This window comes from Lithobates pipiens, unplaced genomic scaffold (assembly GCF_037356315.1).
Source record: "Lithobates pipiens isolate NorthernLeopardFrog02 unplaced genomic scaffold, aLitPip1_a1.2 Scaffold_24, whole genome shotgun sequence".
Lineage (NCBI taxonomy): Eukaryota > Metazoa > Chordata > Amphibia > Anura > Ranidae > Lithobates > Lithobates pipiens.
This window is the reverse complement of record NW_027507786.1, coordinates 11,683,970-11,702,313: the sequence shown is the minus strand read 5'-3', so window position 1 is coordinate 11,702,313 and position 18,344 is coordinate 11,683,970. Positions and strand designations below refer to the sequence as shown.

At 45.3% G+C, this 18,344-nt stretch overlaps 1 protein-coding gene across 1 annotated transcript in view; it reads right to left on the bottom strand.

The window, feature by feature from the left end:
* Positions 1-18,344, bottom strand: part of NAV2 (neuron navigator 2) — a gene marked incomplete in the record, with an annotated part of 348,087 nt that overhangs the window by 25,237 nt on the left and 304,506 nt on the right. The window contains 8 exon segments of the mRNA XM_077453608.1: positions 55-150; positions 2,035-2,132; positions 4,939-5,098; positions 5,239-5,392; positions 9,935-10,107; positions 12,461-12,609; positions 14,506-14,617; positions 17,559-17,642. Of these exon segments, the coding sequence (XP_077309734.1) occupies positions 55-150; positions 2,035-2,132; positions 4,939-5,098; positions 5,239-5,392; positions 9,935-10,107; positions 12,461-12,609; positions 14,506-14,617; positions 17,559-17,642 (1,026 nt within the window).

Genomic DNA, 18,344 nt, shown 5'->3' with positions numbered 1-18,344 from the left:
AAATCAACAGTGAACACAACACTTTAAAAGGTCTTATAAGTGATAATATTCTACCTTAAATAACCGGCGTACAACCCCATCCAGGACATCCCATTTGGTTTTGCCACCGACACCAATACACCCAATAAGAAATATGCGAGGCCGGCAATCCTGGAGAAGAAGTACAAGGAGATATGTGAGATATACAAAGAACCATAGAGTTACATTACTTTTATTATTGCTCTGACAAACAAGGTGAGGGCTGGGGGGCATTTTATATCTTGTACTACATTTCCTTTTCATTATAGTGTACTCTCAGTTGTTTATAACAACCTCAATTCCAAAAAAAAAGTCACCCAAGAGGACTTATAACCAATAACCTCCTATTTTACTTATAACTTCCTACCACTGGCACTGTTGGATACTAGCTGTTCCTGTATTCACAGATCTCACAAGATATTAAACAAAAAGGCCTGATTTTAGAGACTCTTCTAGTCAGTGGTGGCACGCCCATAAGGGGTGCAGGGGCACCGCCCCCCCAACCCATGAGCCCAGCCCCTAATCTACATGCAGGGCACCGGACGCATGGATTTCAATGTTTTTTTTTATGCCCATGATTAGAGCCTGAGGCTCTAATTGGCTTATAAAAAAGGGTGGGCTTACAGTGGTGTAGTGGGTAGCACTCTCGCCTAGCAATGACACTACCTGCCTGGAGTTTGCATGTTCTCCCTGTGCATGTGTGGGTTTCCTCCGGGTACTCTGGTTTCCTCCCACACTCCAAAGACATTCTGGTAGGTTAATTGGCTTCTGTCCAAAATTGGCCCTAGTATCCTGTTTTGTTTTTTCTTGTAAAAGCTTAATTGAACAAGCTGAATTATAAGCAGATTGGCTCCCATGCAGAGCTGCACCAGATTTTGCACTCTCTAGTTTTAGTAAATCAACTCCAATGTGTAGTTGTTTTGCATATATTTTCTTTTGGGTTTCTGGGTTACAACATATAGAGTAGATGCTCACTTTTAGCCAGTAGGTGGAGCACTAAATAACTTTTTCTGGTCTTTGGGGCTGTTTTTCCTCCCCTCCCCTCCTGGAATGTCCAGGCCATGTGGTTCAAAGTTTCAGTTAGAGAGGGCATGAAAGCAGATAGGGGTTGATTTAATAAGATGTTTTTCAGGCGCTTTAGCGCTAACAATAGCGCCTGTGAAGCGCCTGAAAAATTCTTCATCTGCAGTCCCAGTGTGAAAGCCCTAGTGCTTTCACACTGGGACGCTGCACTGGCAGGATGTTTAAAAAAAGTCCTGCAAGCAGCATCTTTTTGGGGCGCTCCTGCCGATTGAAATCAATGGTCAGCCTCACCAAAGCGCCTCGGCATCGGCGCTTTGCGGACACTTTTAACCCTTTATTCGGCCGCTAGTGGGGGGTAAAAGCACCCTGCTAGCACCTAAAAAACGCACCTCTAAAACAATGTAAATATGTATATAAAACATCACTTTAAAAACCTAAATAGAAAAACAAAAATGCCCAGAAACAATGTAGTCTGACCTGTTTGTATTACTGCTTCTCGTTTCCTCTTCCTAGGTCACTTTCCTTTCTTTCCACTATGACATACAGTGGAATTTTGGATTACAAGCATAATCTGTTCCAGGAGAATGCTTGTAATCCAAAGCACTCGCATATCAAAGTGAGTTTCCCCATAGAAGTCAATGGAAATGAAGATAATTTGTTCCGCATTGACTTCTATTGCTTGCAATACCGCATGTGGCCAGAGGTGGGGGGCGCCCCAAATGGCTCTGAACCGTTCCGAGTGTCACTGATGCCCCCGCACTTCTGGCCAAATGCGGTACTGCACACCCCATTAGCTTGAATTCTGCTTGTTTTGCGGGACAACACAAACCGAGTCAGGATAAAGAAAAAAAAAGTTCTCAAAATGCTCATTAACCGCGTTACTCGTAAACCAAGGTTCCACTGTATTATCCTTCATCTTTTATCTGGCCCCACATACATTGCTTCCACATCATTCATGTTAACAAAACACAGTCATCAGCTCAGCACACCCACCTCTCTCCATTTCACCTCCTCCAAGAGGCTGACCACAATCTTGACATGGCGGCTCTCCTTGCGCAGAGTGCCATCAGCAGAATCCTCCAGCAGCATGTCTGAAAGGGCAAAAGGGGATTTGTTAGGAACAGGGAGTGTAACTACCAATCATGGAGCCCCCATGTCAAAGTTTTAAAGGGGCCCCTTTTCAGCAGCTCGGAGCAAACTTTTGCACGCCTTCAAATCACATCCAGACTTTGCTTTCTTTAGTCCAGATTTATTTTGCCCAACAACTTATGTAAAAAGCCTTGATGAAGGGGGTCCTAAAGAACCCCTAACATGTCTTTTAAGGCCAGGTTCACACAAGTCCGGTGCGAATTTCCCCTTTGATTTCACAGCGAATTTCCAAAGTAACTGTTCAGCGGCGATTTAGATGCAAATTATTGGAGCCGGCAGCCACCGTCTTTAACAATAGCTTGTTGTTAAGGAGCTGGTCCGGGAAGCTGCCCTGTTCTGAACAACGGATGACTCTTTAGCTGTCAGCGGTGTTCCCCCCCTGACAGCTGAATGTAAATTGTTTTATGAATGTTTATTGGTCTGGACAAGATCACAGAAGGTCCACCCAGACCATCCTCACTCAGTAGGCACTACTACTACAGTGATCTCACCAGACTCCAGGTCCAATGCTGAGCAGCTGCCCTGCTGCACTGTGAACACAAGAGGCTCTTTGCTTGGCATGGGTGCTACACAGAGAACACTTTCTATTTTCTCAATGAAAGTAAAGGGGTTGATTTCCTGGAGAGCGCAGAATCTGGTGTAGCCCTGCATAGAAACCAATAAGCATCTGGGTATTTATTTATTTGTTTTTTTAAACCAAAGCTTAACCACTTCAGCCCCCCCGGAAGATTTGGCTGCTCAATGACCGGGCCATTTTTTGCGTTGCAGCACTGCATCGATTTATCTGACAATTGCGCGGTCGTGCGACGCTGTACCCAAACTAAATTTACATCCTTTTTTCCCCACAAATAGAGCTTTCTTTTGGTGGTATTTGATCACCTCAGTGGTTTTTAATTTTTGAGCTATAAACAAAAGAAGAGCTACAATTTTTTTTAAAAACACTATCTTTTACTTTTTGCTATAAATATAAATATCAAATTTTTTTTTCTTTAAAAAAAATTTTTTTCCTCAGTTTAGCCCAATATGTATTCTTCTACATAATTTTGGTACAATAAAAATCGTAATAAGCATATATTGATTGGTTTTCGCAGGTTATAGCATCTACAAAATAGGCGATTTTTTTATCAGGACTGCGACATTGCGGCAGACAAATTGGATGCTTTTGACACATTTTTGGGACCACTGATAATTATACAGAGATCAGTGCTATAAAAATGCACTGATTACTGTATAAATGTTGCTGGCAGGGTAGGGGTTGACACTAGGGGGCGATCAAGGGATTGACTGTGTTCCCTGAGTGTGTTCTAACTGCAGGGGGATGGGACTGACTAGGGCAGGAGATAGATCGGTGTTCATACTTAGTATGAACACACAATCTGTCTCTTCTCCCCTGAGAGAACAGGGATTTGTGCGTTTACACACACTGATCCCGGTTCTCGCTCTGTCACGAGCGATCGTGGGTGCCCGGCAGTGATCGTGCCTGCTGGACACTTGCATCGGCTGCAGGGCACGCGCGCCTCTTACAGCATCTTAAAGGGCCGATGTACAGCTACGAAGGCTCACCCAGGGGAGCCATTCTGCCGAAATAACTGCGGTGGCCAGTCGGGAACCAGTTAGTTAATTGAACAAGCTGAAGTTAGAAGCTGATTGGCTACCATGCAGAGCTGCACCAGATTTTGCACTCTCTGCAGTTTTAGTAAATCAAACCCAAAAAGTGTTCTCTGATCAGACAAGGTGGAGATTACACAGTAATCTGTAGTACTGGAGGACAGGGACCTCATTGTCCAGTGGTGAGATGATGGGAGCTTTGTGACATGGGGCATTATCCTGCTGGAAGGAGCCATCAGAAGACGGGGACACTGTAGTCATAAAGGGATGGACATGGTCAGCAACAATACTCAGGTAGGCCGTGGTGTATAAACCATGATCAATTGGTACTAAGGGGCCCAAAGTGTGCCAAGAAAATATCCCCCACACTATTACACCCCCACCACCAGCCTGAACCAGTGATACAAGGCAGGATGGATCCATGCACCAAATTCTGACCCCACCATCTGAATGTCGCAGTTGAAATCCAGACTCATCGGACCAGGCAACGTTTTTCAACGTTTTTCCAATCTTCTATTGTTCAAATTTGCTGATCCTGTGCCAATTGTAGCCTCAGTTTCCTGTCCTTAGCTGACAGGAGTGGCACCCGGTGCGGTCTTCTGCTTCTGTAGTCCATCTTCTTCAAGGTTTGATGTGTTGTGAGTTCAGAGATGTTATTCTGCATATCTTGGATGTAACGAGTGGTTATTTGCATTACTGTTTCCTTTCTATCAGCTGGAACCAGATCAGCAAGGCATTTTCTGCCACAGAACGTCCGCTCGCTGGATATTTTCTCTTTTTCTAAACTTTTTCTATAAACCCAAGAGATCGCCTAGAGGTGATTCAGTTCGCATTGTGCGCTATACAAGTATTTCATTCATTCATTGTGCGTAAAAACCCCAGAAATACCCAGACCAGCCCGTCTGGCACCAACAACCATGCCACGTTCAAAGTCACTTAAATCCCCTTTCTTCCCCCTTCTGATGCTCAGTTTGAACTTCAGCAAGTCGCCTTCACCACATCTAGATGCCCAAATGCATTGCGTCGCTGCCACGTGATTGGCTGATTATCAAATTGTGTTACCGAGCAATTGAACAGGCGTACCCAATAAAGTGGCCGGTGAGTGTGTATGTAAGTTATAGCAGTGACTCCTCTACTCACCCAGGCTGGAGGATTCTGTCATCGTCATCCCTGGCTGTGTGAAGCCCATGGATTGTCTTGGGGAGGAAGAGATGGAGATCTGGGATGGCGTTCTGCTGCATTTCCCGTGATTCTCTGCCTTCAGATGATCGTTTTCAGCTTTCAGCTTCTCAATCTCAGTCTGGAAAAGGGATAATAATTCAGAGCACACAGAAGAGGCCCAGCCAACAGAACGATAAATTGGGAGCAATGACAGGCAATATATGAACACATTCAGTGAGGTACGAATGTAATCCGGTGAATACTGCGGCGGTGCATTACCTGCATCCTGTTCATGGCCTCCCGCAGTATATCCAGCTGATGTGCTGAGCTCAGAGCCTCCAGTCTTATGTCGGTCAGCTTCATCTCCTTGTCACGCAGCTCGTTGCGCAGTTGTAAGACGCTGTCTGCTTCGCTATCTGTGCACTCAGAAAGGCTAGAACGGGACAAAAAAGGGTAATCAATCACTGCAGTACTTCGCATACCATCCTATGGTCACCCAGGAGGCTTCCCTGACAACCAGCCCCCCCCCCCCCCCCACCCCCTGGTCAACAAGCCCTTGACATCCTCATATACAAGACAGGACCACTGGCCCTGCTTTGTACGTGGTGACATCATAGAGCAGAGATGGTGAACCTCGGCACCTCAGATGTTTTGGAACTACATTTGCCATGATGCTCATGCACTCTGCAGTGTAGTCAAGCATCATGGGAAATGCAGTTCCAAAACATCTGGGGTGCCAAGGTTCCCCATCACTGTCATAGAGGCTGCATCCATACTGTGGACGAAGAGGAGTGACTTTGTGGGACCGATCACACGAAAGGAGGGGGAAATGCTTTTCATGCTCACTGTATTTCAGCTTTAAAATATGAGTTATGAATAGGGTTGCACTGACACTAGTATCAGTGCCGATACTTAGTATTTGCACAAATATCGGTACTCGTGCAAATGCACCGATACCTGAAACCGATACTTTCAGGCTCGCTTCTTTGGGCTGTCGGTGGTTCTCCCCTGTTGACAGTTGAAGTGTTAAAGAAGTCCGGTAATCGGAGCTGCCAAAAAAAAAAGAGCAGCTGGCAATGTTTAGTAACAACATTGCTCAGCCTGAAACACTAAAATAAAAAGAAACATTGTTTCTTTTTGAATCTTTCCGTTTCTTCATCTGCTGATCAAAGGGATGAACAAATGTTCCTCTGTTTAAGTGTGCCGCCTCCCCCAAACAAAAACACCACCATCCGCCACTGGAGATGATGCTGGGCGCATTCTCCATCCAGGAAATGAGGCAGGGGCTCTATCCGACTTGCTGCAGCTCCTAATGCACATTGTGAGAAGCTCACAGTGTGCAGTGAAATCAGAGGAAGCCATTTCAGTCCAGGAGAGGAGCCGGTACAACTGTGCAAGACTAAAAGGGAAGGGCAGATTTCAGCTTATAGCAATTACTGACATCTCACGACGGTTAAAATAAGATTTTTAGACTTGAACAGATTCCAGAGATCAGACAATTCTAATACATGACTTGGAGCGCGACACAGAGCACAGGATGTGCCCATAAAGATTTTATGATTCTTTTTTTTTATTGTAAGAACATTTCCTCTTATGTGGCAGCCGCTGAAACTGGTTGATCAAGGCTGCCTGTCCGGACAGAACTATGTGGATTCCTTTAATTAACGTGTAATTGATCAATTAAGGCATATATCATCATTAACGGATTGTAAAGGCTATAGAGATGGAAACAATATGTCATCTAGGAGAAGGGGGGGGGCTTTGGGTTCAGTGTCTTAAAGGGGTTGGGGCAGGATGAGCATATAAATGTAATGTGTGATTTTCATATAATGCTCACAGATATTCTTTAGGGTTCATTTAGACGTGTAGTTGAGGAGGGGGCAAAAATGTGTGGTTGAGCCGGTTGATTGCCCCTCACCTTTACAGGAGAAGTATGGACTTTTTCTTTAGCAGGTTCATATTTCCCTAGGTGAATGCAACATCTGTCCCCCCTGCTGGCTCAAACCCCGCCAATCGCTCTCTGCACTGTCCCCCCTCGCTCACTGCAGCGCTGGGCTGTGGAGGGGGCGGGAGCTGCCAGGTCAGGCGCTCAGCGGTGCCGGTCCAGGCATGTGGGCGTATCCCGACTTCATTGTCGCAATCTTTCCCCGTAGCCTGGACCGGCTCTGTGACATCAGCTGACAGTGGGGTCAGCCCGCTGTCTGCTGAAAACAGGTCACAGGAGTGCAGAACGAACTGCCCCCCTGTGATCCATAGACGTACAGCCAAACAAGCTTTGGCTGGACTTCTCTAAGCTTACAATAGGCAGCGGGCGAGGGTGTTCACATGCCGCGGTCACGGCAAAGTTTACCCGACATGTAGCGCTACAGGCGCCAGCAAATGGGGAAGTGTCGCAAACGCCCCACAACACATTGCGGCGTGTTTGTCTGCAAAAATGGGGTAGCGATTTGAAAGTATAGGGAGATCTAGACGGGTGCTTAAACCTACCTTTTTACAGCACAGATAGGCAACCTTGGCACTCCAGTTGTGTTGAAACTACAAATCCCATCATGCCTCTGCCTCCAGGAGTCATGCCTGTGGCTGTCAGAGTCTTGCAATGCTTCACAGGACTAGAAGTTCCAAAAAGACTGCTTTTCCCTTTTTTTCTTTTTTTTTTTTACAAATGTATGCAGCAATGTGCTTAAGAAAGATAAACTCAGAATGAACAGGCTGAATGTAAACTAAGCCTAGAGCTGTTGAACGGAATCTCTTGAGGTGACTAAGGGAGGAGGGGATATGAGTAATACATATAAATGGTGCAAATAGTGAACTTGGTGCAAAGTAATTTACATCAAAGTGTAAATTCAGCTTTACAAAAGCACCCTGTGATGTCCCATATTTGTATAGCAGCGTAGTGTGCTAAATCCACCTATCAGAAGGTCTTCCTTTCTGCCTAAACAGTGAAGCCCATAACCAGCATTTAGAAGAAGCTTCTTAAAATCCATTGCAGGCAGCAATGGCTCCGTCCCAAGTTACTGTAGAGACAGGGCAGCTATTGGGATCAGCGCCCCCTAGTGCCATGGGAGGGACCACTGTCCTTTGATTTTGGGCCGCACATGCACAGTGTGTACTCTCTCCCCATGTTGCAGCCACTGAACTCATCATAGGTGACAGCAGAGTGTACATGTGCAACCCAAGAGATGATAGGTGACAGCAGAGCATACGTGTGCAACCCAAGAGAGATCATAGGTGACAGCAGAGCATACGTGTGCAACCCAAGAGAGATCATAGGTGACAGAAGAGCATACGTGTGCAACCCAAGAGATGATAGGTGACAGCAGAGCATACATGTGCAACCCAAGAGAGATCATAGGTGACAGCAGAGCATACGTGTGCAACCCAAGATATGCTAGAGACAACAGAAAGTACATGTGCAACCCAAGAGATCATAGGTGACAGCAAAGCGTACACATTCAACCCAAGAGATTATAGGTGACAGCAGAGCATACATGTGCAACCCAAGAAAAAGGATGGCACTCCCTCCTGAGGCACTATCATTGTCAACTGTTAAGATATCATTATGTAATACCAGGGCTCAACAAACCCCAGGTGCCAGGTCACTATGGCGACTAGAAATTGCATCCTGGCACGTCAGCCCATTCACTGTTGCAGGAATGCACAATCAGTATCGGCCGACGCCTAGGACATGCAGCTCTGGACAGGTCTTTTTTTTTTCGACATTTAGCCCTGGTGCTGGCAAGCAGCAGGGATCACTTGTCAGGTGGAAAAATTTGGCCAGCTCGGCTGCCAGTCAATTTCTTCCACATGCGCGTGTATAGTTACCCACCCCCCCGGGCTCTACTTGCTCACCTGTGGGACCTGCATAGTGGGTGCCACAGGGTAGCGGGGAGGGAGGAGAGTGGACACAGGTCTGCTCTCCTCCCCATCTTGTTCCTGACCCTGTCATACACGTCACTTCCGGGTCCCCTTTGACAGTTTCCCTGGCCAGGAAACAATGTAATGCAGTGCGATCTGCATTGCATTACATTCAGTGGAGACATTGGGGGGTCTTTTAGACCCTGCATGTCTCATTAAAGAGAACCTGTCACCGAAAAAATCATCACATAGGGGACTATGTGAAAAAAAAAAAATTATGCCCCCCCACCTCCAAATGCACGCATTGTGGCACCTAAGCATTAAAACGTTGATTCACGTACATGGCTCCTAACTTTTTTTTTAGCTAGCTGCTAGATTCAAAGCAAATTTGTCATAGTAGTGCCAGGTGTTTAGGGCTATGGAATCCTGTAAAATGGACACTAGAGAGTTAAGCACATGCCCCCGGCAAAGGTGTCAACCTTAGATCATCCACAAAGACTGTGTGACGGTAGACGGGAGATTAGTTTATAAGCAGCAATGGTGACAAAGGTACTGGTGAACATGTATCCTGCAAAGCACTACGGAATATGTTGGCGCTACACAATGCTAGGAAAAAAATAATAACCTTTAAGCCCTTTCACACTGAGCAGCATTAGCGGTAAGGCGCCGCTACTTTTTGCAGCGTTTTAGCAGTGTTATTTGGCCGCTAGCAGGGCGTTTTAGCCCCCGCTATTGGCCGAGGAAATGGCCCTACACACACTGCTGCCAAATCGCTTTGCCGGCGCTTTGGCAGCAGTGCCCATTAATTTCAATGGGCAGGGGCGGTGGAAGAGCGGTGTATACACCGCTCTTCCACCGCCCCAAAGATGCTGCTTGCAGGACTTTTTTTTTTTAACACGGGAGGCATTTTTCAGGCGCTTTACAGGTGCTATTTTTAGCGATATAGCGCCTGAAAAACGCCTCCAGTGTGAAAGGGGTCTTACTAATACATTTTTTTGTTGCATCCTACTGAATATTTGCCCGCTGTACAAGTCGGCCATATTTCTGATGTCATGACACACAGAAACACACCAAACAATAGTCATCATAGGTTGGAGGTTGACAAGGTGCTATGACTTACATAGAATTGGAGTGGGAGGTCCGCATGAGCGGCGTGGACATCACGGAGCCATTGTGAGGTAACTTTGGCGAGGAAGGGAGGGAGGAGTCCGTCATCTCCTCGATATCCGAGTGAGAGGACGCCGATTTGGGGGACTTCTTTTTACCAAAGGCTTGCTTGAAGGAGCTTCTCAGCTGGAAGGAAAGACAAGCACCGTGAGGAACCTCGAATAACAATATGGCTGACAAAGATGATGTAGAGTCCTGTGATGGGAATTTCGAGAAAATGGTGAACTGGTGGAAGAAGACACGGGCAGACAATGATGATGATGATGACGGGAAAAAAAAAGACACTATGGATGACAGAAGATGGATGATGATAGCGTGCGGCTCTTACCTCATTCACCTTGATCAGGACACGAAAGCAAAAATGGAACAGAAGAAAAGGAAGGAGAAAAAAACAAAACAAAAAAAAAAAGTTTAACAGACAACATAAATAACTTCTGCGGGCCACAAAAAAGGACAAACATGAGCGCTAATGAGTAAAGGCTGCTGGGTAAGATTATAAATGCACTACAGGAAGGCTTTGGGCCTATTTAGGATCAACATGCATGCAACCCATGGCAGAGGCTTTTCTGTCTTCTCGTTGGCGCATCAAAGCTACTCTAGGCTTGACTACTACTTTATTTTATTTAGGGATCTTCTGATGGTCAAGGATGCCTCCATTGGTAACAATTCTCTCAGACCATACCCTCATTCATCTCTCTATGGCCCTATTGGACCCCAAAACCCAGATCATCCACTTGGTGACCTAATGAAGACCTCCACCAGGACCATACATTAGTAAAAGATGGGATTAAGAACTTTGTTACTTTCAGCTCAACCAAGAGACAGACAGCAACCCACTCACCAACTGGCAGGCCAATAAATGTACAATGGACCCCGGCAAGGCCCCTTTGCCTTCCCTGTTCATCTCTTTATGGCCCTTTTGGACCCTCAACCCAGCTCCTCCTCCTGGCAGCCTAACAAAGACCTCCACCAGGACCATACATTAGTAAAAGATGTGACTAAGAACTTTGTTACTTTCTTTCAGCTCAACCAAGAGACAGACACCAACCCACTCACCAACTGGTAGGCCAATAAATGTACAATGGACCCCCACCCCCCTCCCGGCGAGGCCCCTTTGCCTTCCCTGTCCATCTCTTTATGGCCCTTTTGGACCCTCAACCCAGCTCCTCCTCCTGGCGGCCTAACAAAGACCTCCACCAAGACCATACATTAGTAAAAGATGTGACTAAGAACTTTGTTACTTTCTTTCAGCTCATCCAAGAGACAGACACCAACCCACTCACCAACTGGAAGGCCAATAAGAGTACAACGGGCCCACTGTGAGGCCCCTTTGCCTTGCACAGGAAATTATAGAAAGTTCAATGGAGCATTTCCAAGCACAAGACTTTGCTCTACTCAATGAGCAGTTGGGGATCTACTGGCAGACTACAAATCCCAGCATGCCCAGCCACGTGGAATAAGTCCAGATCTGTAAAACTGGACTTATGAGGGAAGCAAGCCAGAGCTGAAGAGAGAACAAAGCTTTAATGTGGGGGAGGGGGGCAGAGAAGCAGAGACTGTACAACACATGTGTCAAACACAAGGCCTGAGGGCCGAATCCAGCCCACCAGGCCATTTGATGTGGACCTCGCACCTCTCCTGCAGCTGAGGCACCCCCCCCCCCCTTGTCATCTACGCCCCTGCCCCCCACCTTGTCTCAGCAGTCGGCAGCAGAGAGAAGGACAGGACTACTCCTACAGATCCTGTCCTTCTTTGTGCAGCCACGGAGAGGCTCATATTTGCTCCCCCAGCTGAGCAGTTTGCAGCAGTGGGGACAGAACTCCTCCTACAGATCTTGCACCTCTCAGTGCAGCTGCAGCATACCCTCGTCCCTGCCTCCCCTAGTCTCGGCATTCAGCAGCTGAATGCAGCCCTCCTCCAGACCCTGCACTTTCTGCTTTCCTAGCTCAGTCCCCAGCACCTTCCTGGCAGAATCACAAAGTAAGGGGGGGCACTGCTGTAAGGGAGGGTGGTGGGTGGGGCATTGACATCAGATGTAAGGATATATGATGATCCTTTTGCTCGCAAGGAGCAGCTACTTATGGCTGCCTAGGAGGTAAAAAACTGCAAAAAATTGGGAACATCTGATGTGATAAATGGTCACCTAAAAGTCTGCTCAGATTGCTTTCTTTGTCACTTATCCTGTAATGCATTTTATCTCAGTAGCTCAGATGTTAATTTTACTGTTTGACATACAGATAGCTAGAGAGAGAATCTACATGAAATACCGTAATGAAAATATGGAACAGTGAAAATAAGTTACAGTAGAAAAATACTTTTAGCGATACGTTAGCGTTCCCTTTTATAAAATAAAATAAAAATGAAAAAAACAAAATGCTTACCAATAAATGGTGTTTTTTTTGTTTGTTTTTTTACATTACTGTATATCCCACATAACAGGGGCCCCTTGGTTTCCCTGCCAGTCGGTGTGTACTCTTACCCAGTTCTTTCGATTCTTCTTCTTCTTGGAATCGCTGTCCACGTTGCTTCCCACGCTGGAGTGGCTTGTGGCGCTGTTCACACTGGAGACGCTGTCCGATGAGTGTTGCCGTCTAATGCGCAGGTCAGCTGACTGCATTGACCCGTTACCTGCACAACAAACACGCCATATTTTAGGGAAAATAATTATGATCGATATCAAGATCTCATTTAGACCTCTGGATTGTGGCAACGCGCACGCTGCTGCACTGTGGTGCCATTTATTCTAAATGCCACCCCAATGGCCTCAGGGCAACCCACCTGCATTGCAGTGCGCCGCAAAACACATGTGAACCGAGGTCATGTGACTACAAATGAAAGATGGAAATTCACAGCAACTGCCGCTTAGCTTACCAGTAGCTGCAGTTCTTAGTGAGGATCTCCACTTGGAACTGCTCCACTGGCTTGTCTCTATTCAAGGTTTACCCTCCGAGTTGCAGTTCAGCACTCACTCTAAATTCAAACCCAGCACCCCAATTCCCCTCGGGGGCGGGTAGAGCATGTTATGGTTCCTCAAAAATTCTATATGAGCAGGGGGTCTCCAAACTTTCTAAACAAAGGGGTCAGTTTTATTGTCCTTCAAACTTTAGGGGGGTCGGACTGTGGCCACCGGGAGTTGAAAAGTTGCCGACGTCAGTGGGAGGAATTGTGCCCCATTGTTATTGGAAGAAATTGTGGCCCATCATTGGTGTCATTGAGCCCCATTGTTAGTGTCTTTGGTATAAATTGGGCTCTGTCATTGGGAGGAATAATGCCCCATCGGTGTCAGCGGGAGAAATTGTACCCTGTTGTTGATGTCATTGGGCCCCATGGTTAGTGTCCTTGGGAGAAATTGTGCCCCATCATTGGTGTCATTGGGCCCCATGGTTAGTGTCCTTGGGAGAAATTGTGCCCCATCATTGGTGTCATTGGAAGGAATTGTGCCCCATTGTTGGTGTCAGTGGGAGGAATTATACCCCATTGTTGGTGTTCTTGGGAGAAATAGTGCTCCATCATTGGTATCATTGAGAGGAATTGTCCCCATCATTTGGGTAATTGAGCCCCATTATTAGTGTCTTTGGGAGAGATTGTGCCCCATTGTTGGTGTCCTTGGGGGAAATTGTGCCCCATCGTTTGTGTCAATGAGCCCCATTGTTAGTGTCTTTGGTAGAAATTGTTCTCTTTCATTGGGAGATATTGTACCCCATTGTTGATGTCATTGGACCTCATGGTTAGTGTCCTTGGGAGAAATTGTGCCCCATCGTTTGTGTCATTGGAAGGAATTTTGCCCCATCATTGGTGTTAGTGGGAGGAATTGTGCCCCATGGTTGGTGTCAGTGGGAGGAATTGTGCCCCATTGCTGGTGTCAGTGGGAGGAATTGTGCCCCATTGCTGGTGTCAGTGGGAGGAATTGTTAGTGTCCTTGGGAGAGAATAGTGTCCCATCATCGGTGTCATTGAGGGGAATTGTGCCCCATTCATTGGTGTCATTGAGCCACATTATTGGTATCCTTGGAAGAGATTGTGTTCCATCGTTGGTGTAATTGAGAGTAATTGTGCCCCATTGTTGGTGTCAGTGGACGGAATATTGCCCCAAGGGTCGGATAAAAGCAAACAAAGGGTCGCAGGTTGGAGACCACTGTATCAGAGGGACAATCGAAAAAAAGAAAAGAACAGATTTTCCTATCCACACAAGTAAGGGGGATGGTGAAATCCTCCCAGGTATGCCACTTTATTTTGACAGCAGGGACTGCTCTGCTCTCAATGGAAGTCAATCATTAGATCGACTCCTTCTGTCAAGCGGGAACGGTCATTGGTGGATCAAAATTTGCCCAGTCCCTGCTAAACGGGCTGAATTTTCGGTCCATCTGTGGCCAGCTTTACATTCTAGTAGCATGGTGCTACATCCCTGGGTTTTCTAATTCTGTTCCAGCGGCCAATCTCCAGGCTTAGTAGACAATTAAGGAATTGCATCAGAAATTGCCCAGGGAGAGAGCAAAGCCTGAGGGATTGGGAGGGGGATTGTTACCTTTGCAGCTGAGCTCCGGGGTGTTGATGACACCGTTAATAGCAGCTTGAGCTGCGGCGTTCTGCTTCTTCAAGAGGTCGATGGTTTTTTTTAACTCGTTAAGCTCTGAATCCTGTAAAGGGAAAGACAGGGAAGTGACTGAGACATCCCAAGACTTCATGCAGACATTCATAGATTACAATACTGTTCTTTTCAAAAACAAAAGCTTTTGGATGTAGGCATTATTCACATGGGGAGTGCTAACAGTGTACATGCAAGGCTCCCGTTTACCTGCATGGGGAAGTACAGGTGTTCTGTGAATGCCCATGCAGGCAGGCCCATTCATGGGGATGCAGAGGCTGCATGGACACACCCGCTGCTCCCAATTTGATAGTTCCCATGTGGACAGCAAATCAGGAGCAGTGTCTGTGTCCATGCAGCCCTTGTGTCCTAATGGACATGAATGGGCCTGCTTGCATGGGGATGCACAGAACACCTGTGTATCCCTGTGCTAATAAACATGGCAGCCTGTATGAAAGAGGCCTTAAAGCGGACCTTCAGTCATGTTTTCACCTTTCCATCTATTAAATCTTCTGCCCTTGTTGTTGTTTTAACTTTGGATAGTAAAACATTTTTTTTTCTGCCAGTAAATACCTTATACAGCTCACTTCCTGTTTCTTGTCTGGTCATCAGCCTAGGCTTATGACATCATACACAGCTCTCTTGCTCACTCTTGTGAGAGTTTGCCAGGAAGGGAAGGGTGGGGATGATGAGTCATAAGAGGGCCAACGAAAGCTGCAAATCTGGAGCTGTGTGTCTGTGTAAATCCAGGAAGTGAACAGGCAGCAGCTTCAGCTGCCCACAGTTAAAATGGCTGCAGCCAGACTCAGTGGAGGGAGATTTCTGCAGCCTATTTGGCAAGTACAGAATCAAAGTATATATAAAATAATATGCAAAGTGGTAGTAGGGAAGCTTCAGAATGGCAAAGATGTTCTTAGTACAAATTATGTGAGCAAACTGCAGTTCCTCTTTAAAGAGGAGCTCCGGGCTCCTTCAGAATAAAAATGATGTCAGCAGCTACAAATACTGTAGCTGCTGACTTTTAATATAAAGGACCCTTAACTGTCCAGGGATCCAGAAACGCCCCCATCTGAGCTGATTCTTCAATTGGCTTTGAGTGCAGGTGCCGGCATCTCTAGTAAGAGTAACAGGAAGTGAAGCCGTGTGCGGCTTCACAGTCCGTCTGTTTCCTACTGAGCATGCGTGAGTCGCACTGCACCTTGTGAATGGTCCCATAGGGTGCAAACAAGCGGAGCTTCCCCTTTTCTGCACTTTCATCTAGGGGAGGGTGCACCGCTAGCAGCCCGCTTATGTTCTAATTTTTCACAGCAGAAGCCGATCTGCGGATGCCGGGCACTGGATATCCGCCGGGCACCCGCCGATCGCCAGGCAGAGTCACAGAACAGGGCTCTACCTCCTATGTAAACAAGGCAAAGCTTCAATCTGACAGGGGGAAAGAAATGGATTTTGTGTAGCTGCAAAGCAGGGAATACAATCCAGCACATCCCTTACATCATAGTTTGTTAACGCTACAAGTTTTATGCAAACCAATCAATATACACTTATTGGGGTCTTTTTTTTACCAAAAACATGTAGCAGAATACATATTGGCCTAAATTTATGAAGAAATTCAATTTAAAAATTTTTTTATTGGATATGTTTTATAGCAGAAAGTCAAAAAATCTTGTATTTTTTTTTCTTTTAAAAATTTTTGTTTTTTTTTGTTTATAGCATAAAAAATAAAAATGCAGGAGGTGATCAAATACCACCAAAAGAAAGCTCTATTTTTGAGAATAAAATTATATACATTTTATTTGGGTACAGATTTGCATGACTGTGCAATTGTTAGTTAAAATAAGGCAGTGTTGTATCGCAAAAAAATGCCCTGGTCATGAAGGGGGGTAAAGCTTCCGTAGGTCAAATGGTTAAAGGCGCAATATAAAATAAAATGTATTATTATTTTTATCCATTCTGTGGATCTGTGTTTCCTCCACCTCTTCTGCTGCTTCACGATCATTACCCCACCAGTGATGTGAAGAACAGATTTCACAGACGTGGGGAAGAAAAGCCCTGCTCTGTTCTTCTAAAACAAAGGGGTCTCAAACTGGCGGCCCTCCAGCAGTTGCAGAACTACAAGTCCCATGAGGCATAGCAAGGCTGACGGTTACAAGCATGGCTCCCTCAGGCTGAGGCATGATGGGACTTGTAGTTCTGCAACAGCTGAAGGGCCGCCAGTTTGAGGCCCCTGTTTTAAAGGGCTACTGGGGGGGGGGGGGGGCGGGTGGTGTGCATCGGGGTGTCTTATGACAGATCATCCCCTATTTAGCACTGGCTTTCAGAAAATATCCAGAAATAAGTCTATCTCCAAGACCGAAGGTTCTAAGAATATGCAATACAATTTGAACATCCTTCCAGCATTAAGAGCGGAGCTGGAAAAAATGTTTTTCTTTCTTTCTTTGTATAATTTTTAATGTTTTTCTTTCTTTCTTTGTATAATTTTTAATGTTTTTCTTTCTTTGTAGAGTTTTTAATTTTTTTTTCTTTCTTTGTAGAGTTTTTAATGTTTTTCTTTCTTTCTTTGTATAATTTTTAATGTTTTTCTTTCTTTCTTTGTAGAGTTTTTTTTTTTCTTTCTTTCTTTGTAGAGTTTTTAATGTTTTTCTTTCTTTCTTTGTATAATTTTTAATGTTTTTCTTTCTTTGTAGAGTTTTTAATTTTTTTTTCTTTCTTTGTAGAATTTTTAATGTTTTTCTTTCTTTCTTTGTAGAATTTTTAATGTTTTTCTTTCTTTCTTTGTAGAGTTTTTTTTTTTTTCTTTCTTTCTTTGTAGAGTTTTTAATGTTTTTCTTTCTTTCTTTGTAGAATTTTTAATATTTTTCTTTCTTTCTTTTAATATTTTTCTTTCTTTCTTTGTAGAGTTTACATTTTTTTTTTCTTTCTTTGTAGAGTTTTTAATGTTTTTCTTTCTTTTTTTTTTGAGTTTCATGTTAATGAAAGATGGACGCTGTACTTACTTTCTGCTCTGCTGACATGGTGAGACTCTGCAGCCGGAATGTCATGTTGCTTAAGCTCTGTTCAAAGGCAGCCACAAGGTGAGCCTGAAAACACAGAAAAATAGAAAACACATTGAGCAAACTGCAGTGCAGCATAAGATTCTGGTGATTGCAGAGGAACATCTACATTTCAAGGTGTAAATGAAGAATTGTGTCCTGGATTTCAGTCATTTGCATCTTAATGATGACATTCAAACACAAGAACTGAGGAAATGTAAGTAGAGTTATCTGCTAAATAAATGTTTTTTTTTTTTGTTCATTGTGTATTAGAAACAACTGCCAACTTTGCATAACACTTGACCCTTCTTCATTTTGTGCTGCTGATCTCCTGCAGCCTCTTTTGCCTACATGTAACTCCAGTGATGACTGCAGGGCATTCCTCAGGGCAAGTTTTTCCAATGAGGATCATAGCTGTGAAATGTATGTAGAAACAGGCACTTGTATCCTCTATGGAAGGCCGTGGGTTTAAATAAAAATAATCCATGGTGATCCTGCCAGTTCAGGCACTTCCTGTTATTGGGGGGGGGGGGGGGGTGACAATGCTCTGTGCTGGTCTCACAGTTGTGCTCAGGTGTTGTCACCCCCCCCCCCCAATAACAGGAAGTGCCTAAACTGGCAGGATCACCAGGGATTATTTTTATAAAAAAAAAAGGCTACTTGATATTCCCCCGCGCCCGTGTTGACGAACATTGGGGGGGGGGGAGACAGGTTGAGAACCGATGTGCTTACATGGAGTGCTACGAATCT